General features: G+C 40.2%; 1 protein-coding gene across 3 annotated transcripts in view; it reads left to right on the top strand.

Moving 5' to 3' along the window:
* Positions 1 to 9,824: 9,824 nt before the first annotated feature.
* Positions 9,825 to 14,738, top strand: part of NEDD1 (NEDD1 gamma-tubulin ring complex targeting factor) — a 46,532-nt gene continuing 41,618 nt past the window's right edge. For 2 of the 3 annotated variants that reach the window (XM_041738910.1, XM_041738909.1), the window contains exons 1-3: positions 9,825 to 9,913; positions 12,276 to 12,419; positions 14,264 to 14,358. In XM_041738910.1, coding sequence (XP_041594844.1) covers positions 12,284 to 12,419; positions 14,264 to 14,358 — 231 coding nt within the window. In that variant the 5' untranslated portion in view covers positions 9,825 to 9,913; positions 12,276 to 12,283. Of the gene's footprint in view, positions 9,914 to 12,275; positions 12,420 to 12,460; positions 12,696 to 14,263; positions 14,359 to 14,738 lie in introns of those variants that run through there. The other variant, XM_041738911.1, reaches the window with a different exon arrangement.

The raw sequence follows: 14,738 nt of genomic DNA, 5'->3' as shown, positions 1-14,738 counted from the left end.
CAGTTTCTTAACTTTATTGTGAGGATTAGAAGAGTCATGGAAAAGATTTTTTATATAATTTTAGATGAAAACCTCTACAAGTATGATAAAACCAAGAGGCAATAAAAGGCTTATATTCTTAAAATATAAACATCTTAAAATATAAACTACTTAAAATATAAACATCTTTGCATGGCAAAATAATACCATAACCAAAGCCAAAAGAGGATAAACTAGAAAAAAAAGTTGCAACATGTATGACAGATAAAGGGACTATTTTCATTCTCTGATCTATCAATGAGGAAGAAAACTAATCCAGTAAAAAGAAAAAAAAAAAAAAGAAAGAAGAAAGAAGAAGAAAGAAAGAGACACAAAAATAGTCCACAGAAAAGAAAATACAAATAACTTTTAAACATATCAGAAGATGTTCAACTCACATGTAATTAAGAAAATGCAAATCAAAACTCAGTGATATGCTATTTTTTTTAAGGATTCCATTCATTTATTCATGAGAGACACACAGAGAGAGAGAAAGAGGCAGAGACACAGGCAGAGGGAGAAGCAGGGTCCCCACAGGGAGCCCGATGCAGGACTTGATCCCGGGACCCCAGGGTCACGCTCTGGGCCAAAGGCAGGCACCAAACTGCTGAGCCACCCAGGAATCCCTGTGATATGCTATTTTTAACTGAACTGAGGGGAATTTAAATAGGTACAACTTCTTTGAAAGACAACTCTCCTCACTCTTCTGAGCAATTCCTCTTCTAGGAATGTATATACTTATCTTGTCTAATATGGTAGCTGTGGCCATAACTGGTTGGTAAGCACCTGGAATGTGGCTTGTCTGAATTGGGTTGCACACTATAAAATATACACTGGATTTCAAAGGCTCAGCCCAACCACTGGATTTCAAAGATTCAGTCCAAGTAAAAGAATCAAAATTCTCATTGATGATTTTGTTTTAAAGATGTTATTTATTTATCTATTTTAGAATGAAAGGGGGAGAGAGAGAGAGAGCGCATGTGTGAGAGTGGGGAGGAACAGAGAGGGACAAACAATCTCTGCACTGAGCACAGAGCCTGACACGGGGGTCATCCCATGACCCCGAGGTCATGATCTGAGCAGAAATCAAGAGTGGGATGCTTAACCAACTGAGCCACTCAGACGCCACTCGCATTGCTGATTTTTTACTTTGATTTACACATGAAAATATTTGGGATATAATGGGTTAAATATAATATATTTTAAAATTAATTTTACTTTTTCTATTATTTAAAAAATTATTTATCTATTTGAGAGAGAAAGATAGCATGCACAAGTGGGGAGAGGGGTAAAGGGAGAAGCAACTCCCCATTGAGCAGGGAGCCTGACATGGGGCTCGACATGGGACTTGACATGAGGCTGGATCTCAGGACCCTAAGATCACAACCTGAGCTGAAGGCAGATGCTTAACTGACTGAGCCACCCAAGTGCCTCTCTTTTACTTTTTCTTTTAATGTGGCTATTAAAACATTTAAACTCACATAAGTTGTTCACATCATATCACTATTGAGCAGTGCTAGCAAATACAGTTCTAATTATGTGTATGAGAAATTATGCATGTGTAAAGAATATCTGGAAACATCTATAATATTCACTAACAGAGGCTTTGTTAAATAAGGCATGATACATCCACACAGTGGAATATTATGTGATGAGAAAAAGGAATGAGACCAATATGTACTAAGATGGGGAACTCTCCCAGCCAAATTGTTAAGCGAAAAAAGAAGAGCACAGGACAGATGTTTAGTAAGCTAATGTTCCTGTTCAGTGAATACTGAATGGATTTTTGAAGGATGTATGTAAAAGTGTACATTATGTATAGAAAGGTGCATAAGAAATTATTTTTAGTTATTGTCCTAGAGGGAAAAATGTGGCTCAGTATCTGGGGTGGGAGAAGATTTATTTTTAATTCTACCTTTTGTACTGATTAAATCTGTCATAGTATATATTCATTATCTATTCAGAAAAAGTAGTATTTGCAAGTCCTTATTGTTTTTGAAGATTTCCCAAAAAGTAGTTCCCCAAATCAGTTATGACAGATAATGACTCATGTTCATTTCTAAAGAGAAAAGATGGGTGAGAGACACCTGTAAACCATGGTGTCCTCCCCATAGTAGGCTCCTAGGAAATATCCGTTCCTTTCCTTTCCCCATGCTTAGGCGAATAGCACAGATGTCGTAACAGAATCTTTCCATGTTTTGAGGATACCTTCAATATTACATCACATTATGACTCTGGAGAGGTCAATTATTTGTAAATGGGATAAGGCATATTTACTATGGCATGCCCTGGAAGTTAGTTATTTTCCCCCAATAAACCCCAGAAACTTACTTGCTTACTTTTTTATGTCTCTCATCAAAACGGAAGGCAGCTTATATAATGTATAACCTTGTAGTCAGTATAGTGTTGTAGACTATCTGCAAATTTTATTACTATATTAAGGGATGAAGCAAACTTTTCCAGTTATTACATCCTCTGCACTAAAATCTTCACTCTCCTTGTCAGCCTCTAGATTCTTCGGCAGTTAAAACACTTTCTTTTATTTCTGTATAAAAAACTCTGTGCCTTGCTAACCTCTTTGTCTACTTCAATCGCCTCCTCTCACTTTCAACAAACTTTCAAGTTTGTTGATTGATTGCTTCTCACGGGGTACGTCTGGCTTTCCAGCCTTTTGTCTAAATTTAAAACACTGGACCCATCCTTCAGAAAATGCACAGAGCTCAATTGCATTTGCTGATAAAATATCTTTTGTTTTTTTTTGAACAAAAGTCTCTTGATTCTGATTCCTTATTTCCATTCCTCTTGCCTCTGCCTGAGTCCAGGCTCTCTTCATCTTGTCCGGAATATGTCAATTAGCTCTTAACTAGTCTGCATGCTTTCAGACTCCCCACCAGCAATCCATTTTCCACTTTACTGCTAAATTCTAAGAACAGCTTTTGAAAAACAGATTCACTCATTCATTCATTCATTCATTCATTCATTCATTCTTCAATCATTTATTAAGTGTCTCCTTTGTGCCAGGCATCATGCTAGGTCCTGCAGATGCAAAGACATAGTTTTCATAGGCAGGCACCGTGCTCCTGAGCTTCAGGTCTAGTGCAGGGGACCAATGAGTAGATGCACGATTTACTGGAGTCGGCAAAGGATGCTGTGGCCACACCCTGCAGGGAGGACAGTTTCTCGGTCTCTGCCATATGATCAAATTGGAAAGAGGAGGGACACGTTCCAAACAGAGGAAGCAGCAAGGGCAAAGGCTGGACAAGCAGGTACATGGCATATCTGGTCAGTAAGGCTGAACCGGTGGCCAGAGAAACACTGAGGATGTCAGCATGAGGCCATGGTGAAGGGCCTAGGAAGCTGTGCAAAGGAGTTAGATTTTATTCTAAGGACCTGGGTTTTAAGCAGAGCAGTCATGTGATCAGATTTGCCTTTTATGAAAAGCAATATGGTAGGAGTTTGGAGGATAGTTGGAGGGATAAGAGACTGAAGTTAAGAGAACAAATTAGGAGGATACTCTTTTAACAATCCAGCCAGGGGTCAAGGATGCTTTAAATTGAGTTAATAGCAGTGGGGATGGGGAGAACTGGACAGATTTGAGAGTTAATCATCAACAGAATAATCTCAGGTTAGTGATGACCTATCTGGATGCTTGTGGGAAGGAGGGTAGGAACAGGAGAAAGTCAGTATGACTTGCAGATGTCTGATTTGAGCCCTTGGGATGCTAGGAGGGGCTATGGAAGAGAGGATGTTTGGGCAGTTGTATGATTTGATAGGAACAGTAGCAATGGGGTACATGGTTCTGCACTCAGGTGAGAGATCTAGACTGCAGATATTCCGTCTTCATCCATTCACACATTCAACAAACAACTAGTGCTGGCCGACGATATGCCAGGCAGTGTTCTAAGCCCTGGGAGTACAGTAGCAAAGGTAAAGGGGTCAAAATTCTTATTCTTGTGGCACTTTCATTCCAATAAAGAAACCAAACCAAAGTAAATAAATGTATAATATCATAAAATGTCAGGTAGGTATGTGCCTTGAAGACAAATTCAGGTAAGAAGACAGAGCATGATGAGGTGTGGGGATATTTCAGATAAGGTAGTCAGGAGAAAAGAAGAGGTAAAGTTTGGGCACAAACCTGATTAAAGTGCCAGAATGAGCCACAGGAAAGTCCCAGGGAAGAGTGTGCAAAGAACCACGTGGGGAAGCAGGGTCCAAGGGAACAGGTGGCGACAGTTGGGAGGGAGTGGAGAGGGAAGGAGTGTAGACCTCCATGTGATAGGGCCCTGTGGGTACCCGAAAACTGTATGTTGTTAAATATATGTCGTCTTGCTTCCTTTTGAAACCAGTCCTAGCTCCTTAGGTGGTACTAATTCCACTCCCCAGCACCTAATAAATATTATAGCATTTATCACTTTGTATCACTAGTAGGTGTTACCTTGGTATATCTGAGCTCCTCCAAGGTAGGGATATCATGTTCACCTTGGTGACCAAAATAAACGGCACAGCTTTCTGGGAAGTTGGAGGACTCACAAATGTTCATTGATGTTACAATAATAACAATGTGGCTTTTTGGCATATCCCTGAAATCCACTATAAGACATATTATCTAGCTGCTCTAGCCTTTCTAAATCTTGATGCTTTAAAATATGAATGGGTCAGTATATTGTACTTACTCTTTTTTTTTCTTTTTAGGTTTACTTTACTTAAAATAATCGGACATATTGGAATAAGTTATAAAGATGAACATAAAACCACAAAGCTAAAAAAATTTTTAAAAAATGCAGTCCCTTGCCCGTACCCATTATCACCCACTTACTACTCTCCCCGAGGCAACTTTTTTTGCTCTGTCTTTTGTTTTTCATCTCTGTCTCTGAATAATAGCTAATTCATGATAAATAGTTTTTCAATTTTAGGATTTACCTATTAATTTTTACCATGGAAGAGAAGGAATCAGTTCTACAGGACTCAACTACACACATATGCATCCTTCCCACCTCCCTAGCACCTCAAGGTAGCTGTATCACAATTTTGGTTAAGTTAACATATCATGTCCACCTTTTACAATTACGTTAACATTACTCATCACAGAATTATATGGTAAATTGTGGTTGCTATGTCCATTTTTCCTTTCTTGCACAACTTTTTGTTTCCCTAGCATTAGTTTTCTCTTATTGTTTGGCTGGTTGGTTGGTTTTCCTTTTTTTTTTTAATGTATTCAGTCATGAATTAATCCCTTACCTGCTCTCTCCCAGTTCTGCAAATCTCTTCTTAGCACCATTTAGCATGTCAGATATGGGTGTGTGGGAGTGTGTGTGTTTGTGTATTTTTAGTTTTGACAATAGCACTCCAGGAGCCTTTTCACCTGTGTCTGGACTGATTGCTCTTTAAGCCCAGTGCCTGGTTGTTATCCCCAGTGACATCCTGGGGATCCTCTTTCCCTTTCTCAGAGGGGTACCCAGGTTTTATGCTCTGGTGGAGCACCCATCAAGTAGCTTCCTCATAAAGTGTATGGGAGGGAAATTTGGTGAGATGTTACATGACTGAAAATGTTTTTAGTCCTCCCTCACACTTGAATAGCATTATGACTAGATTAATTTTTGGTTAATAATCTTTTTTTCTTCAAAAATATAAAGGAACAGTTCCATTGTCTTATGAATTCTAATATTACTATTAAGAATGTGAAAGCCATTCTAATCTTTATAACTTGTGTAGTAGCTTTTTTTTTTTTTTCATTTTGGGGGAAAAAAATCAAAGTAAAGAACATTTCCATCACCAGCAATTGCTTCCTTGACTTCTTTAGAGTTCATCCCTTCCACTGCCCAGGCAATGCTACACTGCTTTCTGTCACTTTGGACTAATGTGTATTAAATGTAGATCGATAGCAGCTATAGGTCCTTTGAATTTGTCCTTTTTAAAAAAAATTGATATTCCAGCAATATTTTGCATCTCATTTATGTGATATAGCTCTCTATCTAAGTCTTAGCTTCTTTCAGCAATGTTTTATAGTTTTCAATGTGTAGTTATTGAATATATTTTATTAACTTAACTGTAAGTATTTATGCTTTTGGATGCCATTGGAAATGGAATTGTAATTTTTATTTCATTTTCCAATTGCTTATTGCTAGTATTTAGAAGTGCTACTCTATTTTTGTGTATTGATTTTGCATAGGCCTTGCTAAATTTACTTATTGATTTTAGGAGCTTTGAAATGTATTTCTTATGATCTTCCTACCCAATCATGTTGTCTGCAAATAAAGAGAGTTTTGTTTTTTCCTGTCCATTCTGTATGCTTTTCTTTCTTTTCTTTCTTTCTGTCTGTCTGTTATTGCACCAGAGAGGGCCTCCAGAAGAATTTGAATAGTAGTTGTGAGACTGGGCACCCTTGTCTTGTTCTTGATCTTAGAAGAAAAGCATTGGGTCCTCTAATCATGAAGTATGGTACAGCCTGTGAGCTTTTCATATGTGTTCTTGACCCAGTTGAGGTATTTCCTCCCTGTTTTTTTTTTTAAATAAAGATTTTATTTATTTATTCATGAGAGACACAGAGAGAGAGGCAGAGACATAGGCAGAGGGAGAAGCAGGCTCCTCGTGGGGAGCCCAATGTGGGACCTGATCCCAGCATCCCAGGATCACGACCTGAGCCAAAGGCAGATGCTCAACCACTGAGTCACCCAGGCGTCCCTCCTCCCTGTGTTTTTCCTAGTTTGCTGAGACTTATTAATCATGAATGAATGCTGATTTTTTTCAAGTGCTTTTGCTTCACCTGTTGACCCATAATTATATGGGTATTTTTTATTTTGTTAAACTGATTTTGAGGATGTTAAGCTAACCTTCCATTTCTGGAATAAACTCCACTTGGTCGTATGTATGATCCTTTCTATATGTTACTGGAATTAATTTACATATATATTTAATTTGCATACATGTATAATTTTTGTATGAGGAACATGAGTCTAGTTATTTCTTATAATATCTTTGGTATTCATATCAGAGTAATGCTATCCTTAAAAAAATAAGTTTAAGAGATATATCCTCCTCTTCTGTTTTCAGAAAAAGTTTATATTGAATTAATATTATTTCTTTCTTATGTATTTGATAGAATTCAACAGTGAAGCCATTTGATCCTGGGATTTTCTTTGTGCAAGATTTTCCTTAATTATGGATGCAAATTCTGTAGCACATATATGACTCCTTGTATTATTTCTTTTTGTATCTTTTAATGTTCATGTCTTCCAAAATATTTGTCCATTTTATTTAAAGTCACCAAATTTATTGTTATAAAGTTGTTCATACTATTCCCTTACTATCTTTTGAAGTATCTTTTGGTTTTGTATTGACAGTCTCTCTTTCACCTCTCATATTGGTAACTTACGTTTTCTCTTCCTTCTTGGTAAGTCTAGGTAGAGATTTATCAATTTTATTAATAATTACAAAGATCCACCTTCTGATTTTATTGACTTTTTTCTACTGTTCATTTGTTTTCACTTTCATTGTTTTCCACTCTAATCTTTACGTCATGTAATTTGCTCCTCTTTTCCAGGTGCCCTAAGATAATCATAGATCATTGACTTTAGAACTTTCTTCTTCCTTCCTTTCATACAGAATAGTTAATAGTTTTCAGATCTTCCACATCTATACGTACTGTTTTTCTTATTTGGATATTCTATTACTGAGAGAATTCTGTTAAAGTCTCCAGCAATGATTCTGGATATGCCTTTTCCCTGTTTAATTGTTGGTATTTATTCTTCACATATTTTGAGATTCTGTAGTCACATATATGTTTATAGTTTATGTTGCTTCTGGTTTTACTGACAGTTTCATTGTTATGAAATATCCCTCATTGTCTCTGGAAATATTTCTTGTTATGATATCTACTTTTGGAAAGGTATATATGTTTATATAATTCATATTAGCGAGGTTTCCATCATTTGGCTTCTATTACTTATATTTTATAGATCTGAGGAAAGTACGCACATAGACACAAGGGTAGGAACAAGAATGACAGAATTGTCTCAAGACTGTATAAGTTTTTTTTTTTTTTTAATTTTTATTTATGATAGTCACAGAAAGAGAGAGAGAGGCAGAGACACAGGCAGAGGGAGAAGCAGGCTCCATGCACCGGGAGCCCGACGTGGGATTCGATCCCGGGTCTCCAGGATCGCGCCCTGGGCCAAAGGCAGGCGCTAAACCGCTGCGCCACCCAGGGTTCCCAAGACTGTATAAGTTTTGATGAGGCTGTGGCACCAGCAATGAGGGGCAGTGGAGGTTAACATTTGGCTCTTTATGCTCTGTCTTAGCTCTTGACTAGATAGCAAAAGGACTAAATAGCACAGTCTTTGTAGACTTATGCTTCTGGGTTTAATTCCTGTCCGTATCATTTCTTAACTGTGTGACCTTAGGCAAGTTACTTAACCTCTGTTTCTTCATATGTAAAGTGGGGGACATATAATAGTATTTTAGAAGGATGACATATACATGTATATATAGTATACATATACACATTATATCTATACATGCATACATATGTTTAATAAAGTATGCATTCAACATCTATTGTATACATTTGTTATATCATAGAGTATATAACACGTATTATATGACATATATTGTTATATTTCGTTTCACATAAATTCTAGTTTAAATTTTCTTTCTGGCTCTAACTTTTCAGAGATTTAGTTAATTGTCCTTTCTTTCTCATTTGCCCCAATTCTCCCTGCCCTTATTCCCTTACCCTATTTCCTCATTTTCCAACTTTTTTGGCTCCTATTCCTGTCAAAATTGGGTTTAATGAACTCAAGAACCGTAAACTATACACTTAAGGCAGTTGCTGCTTGCTATCTTTCTCCTTTTGAGGCTCCCCACCAATCTTTACAACTTGGTTAGGATTGCAACTTCTGCTCTGAAGAAACGGCACTCAGAGTTTTTGGGTTTATTTGCAACATGGGTACAAATAACTGGGGCTTATGTACCTAGTTCAGAAACCCACTCCTACTCCTTTCCCACACTTGTGATGAAAGAATAATCCTGTTTGCAGAAGAAATGCCCTACTGTCCGTATTCTCAGCTAAAGTTATCAGAGCTAAAAAAAAAGAAAAAAAGAAAAAAAAAGAAAAATAAAAGGCCTTGGTATTTAAGACTCGGTTCAGCTCTTCTGTTTTCCACTCTGGGAAACCTCTTTCAAAAGCCTTCCCAACCAGGTGGTGTTTGATGTTCCTGACCCTGCAGCATTTTTAAGAAAGATCAATGATCAGGAAGCAAGACCATGGGTTTTGAAGTCAGATACCTCGGGCACTTACACTTTTGGGTATTTTTTTTAGCTTTTCCGAGCCTGCCCTCTGGTTTGTAAATTGCATGGGGGTATTATCTGCTCTCCATGGTTTCCTCTGCGATGAAATCTTTCCTAAACCCATATCCGTGCTCATTTCCCTTTCATCTATTTTTCTTCCCGGGTTAGCTTTCCTTTGAAGCAACTGGCAGTCCCGCTCTTCAGTTCGTGACTATCTAAATCGGCCTCGTAGCGAGCGAGCGTAAGCTCCCCGAGGCCAGGGACCGCGGAGCTCGCCGCGCGCCGGCCTCCCAGGCTAACCCGTCGCCGCGCCGAGTCCGCCTAGCGCCGGGGGCTCGGCGGGAGGGCGGCGAACAAATGCACAACAACACTGCGGCGTCCACCCGCCGAGGCTGGGGCGGAGGGAGCCGCCGGGAGGCCGTTCCCACCGCCCGCGGGGACCGCGACCCCCGCCCGCGCCCCCGCCCCGCCCCGCCCCGAGCAGCCCTTCCCCCTGACGCCACTCGCGGGCGGGACTTCCGGCCGCCCAAGTTTAACCGTCCGGGCGGGAGCCGGAAGCCCAGCGCCGGAGCGGGCCGCGCCGTGGCCCCCGGGGTGCCGCGGTGGAGAGGTGAGGTTCCGGGGGGCTCCGCGCGCTGCCGCCCGCCGCGTCCTTGCTCGCTCGCGAACCCCGCCAGCCTTCCGGCCACCCCGGGGAAGGGTCGGAGGCCCCCAGGCCCCGCGCGCCCCGGCCCGTCCGGTGCTCCGGACAGTTGTCGGGCAGGGGCCGGGGCCGCGGGGTTGGCGCGGAAGTGCCCTGGAGTCGCGGGCCGGGGGGCGCGCACCTCGGTGGGCCACGGTCCCCGGCTCGGCCCTGAGAGGTGGGCGGGGTCGCGGGGGGGGCGGGCGGTGCCGGGAGTGGGGTGCTGTCCCCCGGAAAGTTGGCCGCCTCTCCGCCGGCCGCCTCCCCCTTGTAGCTCCCCTCTCGGGCTCGCATGCACCTCAGAAGGTAACCCCGGCTGAGCAGTTCTCCTGCGAGGAAAGTGCACTTCGGGCGGAGGAAAGTTGAAGAACTTCTGATGCAGCGAAGGGCTGTGGTGGATTGTGGGTTTTTCCGCCCTGTAGGCGCTGTCCCTAAATTTGGGTGGGCTGTCGCCTGCCGCCTCGCGTCCTGACAGCTCACTTTGATGGGACCTTGTTGGAGACGCTGATGTAATCGGTGCCTCTCCGTTAGGAGGTGCTCCGCTCCCCGAAGGCGGAGGTGGGGCAGGTGGTCCCCCTCCCCGTCCACTCGAAGGGAAGGGAGCGGACATCCAGTGACTGCCGCGGTCCCTGGCACCTGACTTGGGGGCCGATCCTTTGAACCCACTTTTTCTCAGGCTTCACTTACATGTCACCTTTCCGCGCTTACACCACACGGCTCAGCAGGAGGGTGTACCATTGTAGTAAAGACATTCCCCCCCCCCCCCAGTTGTGTGTACTGGGTTTAAGAGACCCCCTTGGCAGCATGCACTTGCACCTTGAGCAGGGAACCAGCCGCACGTTACCACGTGTCAAGGCCCCAAATCCAAACACGGCCGGTCTGCATTTCAACAGATGACTGTCGGCCTTTGGAAACATTGTACTTAGCGGATGCTTGAAGCATAATGAACCCCATACGTGACTGTCCTGGTTAAGTTTTAGTCTTTTCATAAGCACATTAAAAAAATTCTTTTTTGTCTCTTGAGAATCAAATGGGCCCTATAATTTATTACACCTTTTAACTTGGCCTCTGAAATAAGATATACTGGACATAAATGTGATGCTTTGTTGGTGACTTGGGACTCTGTGACATCGCTAGTATTGTGTTGTAGTCTTAACACTCCACAGCAGGAAGGTGTGGAGGGTATAGTTCTAGGCCCTGTTCCCTTCCTTTTTTCCACATATTTTTGAGCAATTTTTTTTTAAGATTTTATTTATTCATGGGAGACACACACACACACACAGAGAGGCAGAGACCTAGGCAGAAGGAGAAGCAGGCTTCCCTTGGGGACCCCAATGTGAGACACGATCCCAGGACTCCCGGGATCAGGACCTGAGCCACCCAGGCGTCCCAAGCATTTTTTACTGACTGGTCTGGCATTGCTTCTACTTGCTGTTCTTGTGTATTTGAATTATATACTGTGAATAAATAATATGCATGAGGGCATTGTAGAACAAATATTGGTATAGGGGCTTAGTGACATCTCTTTTGGCTATATTTGCTAATTTCGGAGTTATTGGGAAAAACTGGAGTCATTGGATTCTGACCCACAGGGATGTTACAGTTTATCATACATTTTTAAAAGACATAAGAAGTTTTCTAGCCAACAGTTATTTGATTACTTGTGTGCCAGGAACATTTCAAGACTGATCGTAAACAAGACAAAATCCATTTTCAGGATGTTTGTTTTGTTCAAGTCGGGAGAGGCAGACATTGTTAGGAGAACAAATAAGAGTTGCAAATAGCAGAAGATGCCATGAAAAAAAAAATGAAAAATGAAACTGCATAAAGGGCAACTGGTATGGGCTGTGTTAGCCATGGTGGTCAGGGAAGGCTTTTCTGAGGAGACATTTGAGCTGAGACTGAAGTGAAGTGAAGTGAAGTGAAGGAGATGACCACGGGAAATCTGGGGAAAGGACATTCCAGGCAGAGGGGGCAACAGATGGAAAGACTAAGGCAAGAAGGCCTGTGAGTCTGGTGGCCCTGGGGAAGAGGAATAGGACAGTTTCACCGGAGCCAGGTCATGTTAGGCATGCCAAGGAAGTTGGATTTCGCTATAATTGCTGTGGAGAGCCATTGGAAGGGTCAAATGAGAGAATGTGATTTTAGAAGGATCATTCCAGCTACTCTATGGTGAGCACCCCTTCTGGAACAAAAGTGAACCAGTAGAGCCTCTTGATTTAGATTAGATCCTTCATTTTGGCCTGTCCTTGATTGCTTTTTTAAATATATTGTTTTGAACTATTTGTAGGTGCAGTCATGCAGGAAAACCTCAGATTTGCTTCATCTGGAGATGATATTAAAATATGGGATGCTTCATCTCTGACATTGGTGGATAAATTCAGCCCACACACATCACCACATGGAATCAGCTCAATGTGTTGGAGCAGCAATAGTATCCTTTTTTTTTTTTTAATTTTAATAACCACTTATTGTTAGGTTAAATAACTGGTATCAATGAAACTTTTACATGTGCCTAATAAAAAATACATTTTGCATAGCTATGAAAGCTAGATAGATAAAGTGAAATAGGGGTTTCACTTTATTGTTTATTATAGGTGCATCCTAAAAAATATATATATTTTATATATGTATAACTATTATAACTAGATACAGACCATAGAATTAGTTTTGTTATCGACAGTTCATCATTGAACCCTAACGGCATAAGGTAGGTAATGGTGAGAAAACTTCTAAAAGATTTTGGAATGAGTTTTCGCATCTACATTTGGCTATTTATGGATCTGGTCTGTATTAAAATTAAAGACAGAACTCAAAGGCAGAAGCGAAGTTGGGGGAGGAGATAAAAAATAAAGTTGTGCGACATTCTTATCTTACTCATGTATTCTGTATTTCTCTTTCTGTGTATGATGAAAAGTGTGATTTCTGAAACAGAAATTGTCTAGATTTAATTTTCCAAGCTTTTTGTGTTTCTGATTTCCACTCCCCCTGTCTTAGTAATCTTCTAAATGTGGATAAAATAAACGAGTGAAAGAAGCTTAGAAATCAGAATTTCTCAACTTTGCACTATTGGCATTTTAGGCTAGATGATTCTTTGTTATGAGGATTGCTGTGTGCATTTTAGGATGTTTAGAAACCTTCCTGGCCTTTACCCGCCAGAAGCCAATCGCCCTCAGTAGAACCACTGCTGTAAACAAAATATTATGAAAATGTTATATAAACTTGGTATGCTAGAAATTATCATTCTTTTGTATAACTTAAACATACAGACTGTTTCTTAAACAACAAATTTTTAACATACGCCTGACCTTATAAATATCAAATTGATATTGTTTCCTGATGAAAGTAAAAGTATCAAAGCTTTAAAATATGACTGATTTATGAACAAAAAACAGAAGTTTTCACACCCAACCTAATTATTCTTGCAAATTTGCAATAAAAATGATTAATTTTCTTACTGAATTAAATATACCTCTTTATCATTCCTTGATTTTGTATTAAAGTAGCAAAGTAAATTACTTTGGTGCTCTATTAATCAAACTGGTGAAGGGAGTACATTTTTGAAGGACTCTTCAGATGGGTAGTGGGGGGGAAATGTTTTAAAGAGAGTGACGGATATGTGAGGTTGCTTCTGTCTATTATTAGGTTTTTATTATGTGTAGAGCTTAATTTCCCTGTTACTGTATAAGAGAAAAGCAGTTCTTGATAAGATTTGTTAGTTTGGGTTTATTTTTATTCCAAGGAGTTTTATTAGAGTTGGCATTTGCTGATAAACCACTTAATGGTCTATCAACAAAACTGATGTGATTGTGAGGTAGCGTGGTATGATTTTTGGAAACTGGTCTAATTTTTTATTTGTTTCCTAACTTAAATTGGTACCAAGTACTGTGTTAATAAATAACTATCTTGAGCAGTGTTTATAGATGAAAAGGCTGATTGATATTTGCTGATGTTGCTTTTATCATGATCTCATTCTTGAAGGATAAAATTAGACCTTCTGGCCTATTCTTTGAAAATGGAGTAGTATTTCACTTGGGTAAAATAGCTTTCAAGTAATAGCAAAGCCAGAGAGGATAGGTCTTCCCTGCGGTAGTAGTAAAGAGAATTACTCTTAGTAATTAGTAACCTGAGCCATTTGTGAAAGCTGATATATAAGCTATATTCATTTCCTTGTCTTCTTAGGTTAGTGCAGTGCTTTTATCATCACAATTCTTGCAATAATAGTCTAGTGCTAGAGATGCTCATGGATCGTTTGATGCTCCATAACTCTTCATTTAGATAACTTTCTAGTGACAGCATCTTCCAGTGGTGACAAGATTGTTGTTTCACATTACAAAAATAAACCTTTTCTACTTTTCGAGCTTGGCGAAGGGGTAAGTGATTTAAAAAAAAAAAAAAAAAAAACAACGTTTAAAATTAAATCTTAGTTCTACTTGGATGGTAATTGCTTCTTATAATGCTTGCAGCTAAATATAAAGGTGTTTAAAAGTATTATTCTTAACCTAAACTCAAAAAAATACAGTAACATTTAAATAAGGTTTGAGGAGATGAGTACTAAAACATCTTTAGGTAAAATAATAGTGGATCCTAGGGGAGCAATCAAGGACTTAGATTCTGTCTACTTGTCACTTGCTTTCTCCATCTCTCTGTGGGAGATTAAGATTCCCTGGTATTGCTGCCTTCTTAAAGCCCAAGTCCTACCTAGGTCACCAGGTTGATTTGACCTTAAGAGTCCTAATGATGTAGCCCTGTC

This window comes from Vulpes lagopus, chromosome 23, assembly GCF_018345385.1.
Source record: "Vulpes lagopus strain Blue_001 chromosome 23, ASM1834538v1, whole genome shotgun sequence".
NCBI lineage: Eukaryota > Metazoa > Chordata > Mammalia > Carnivora > Canidae > Vulpes > Vulpes lagopus.
The sequence above is the reverse complement of the archived record's forward strand: the minus strand, read 5'-3'. Positions and strand labels throughout refer to the sequence as shown.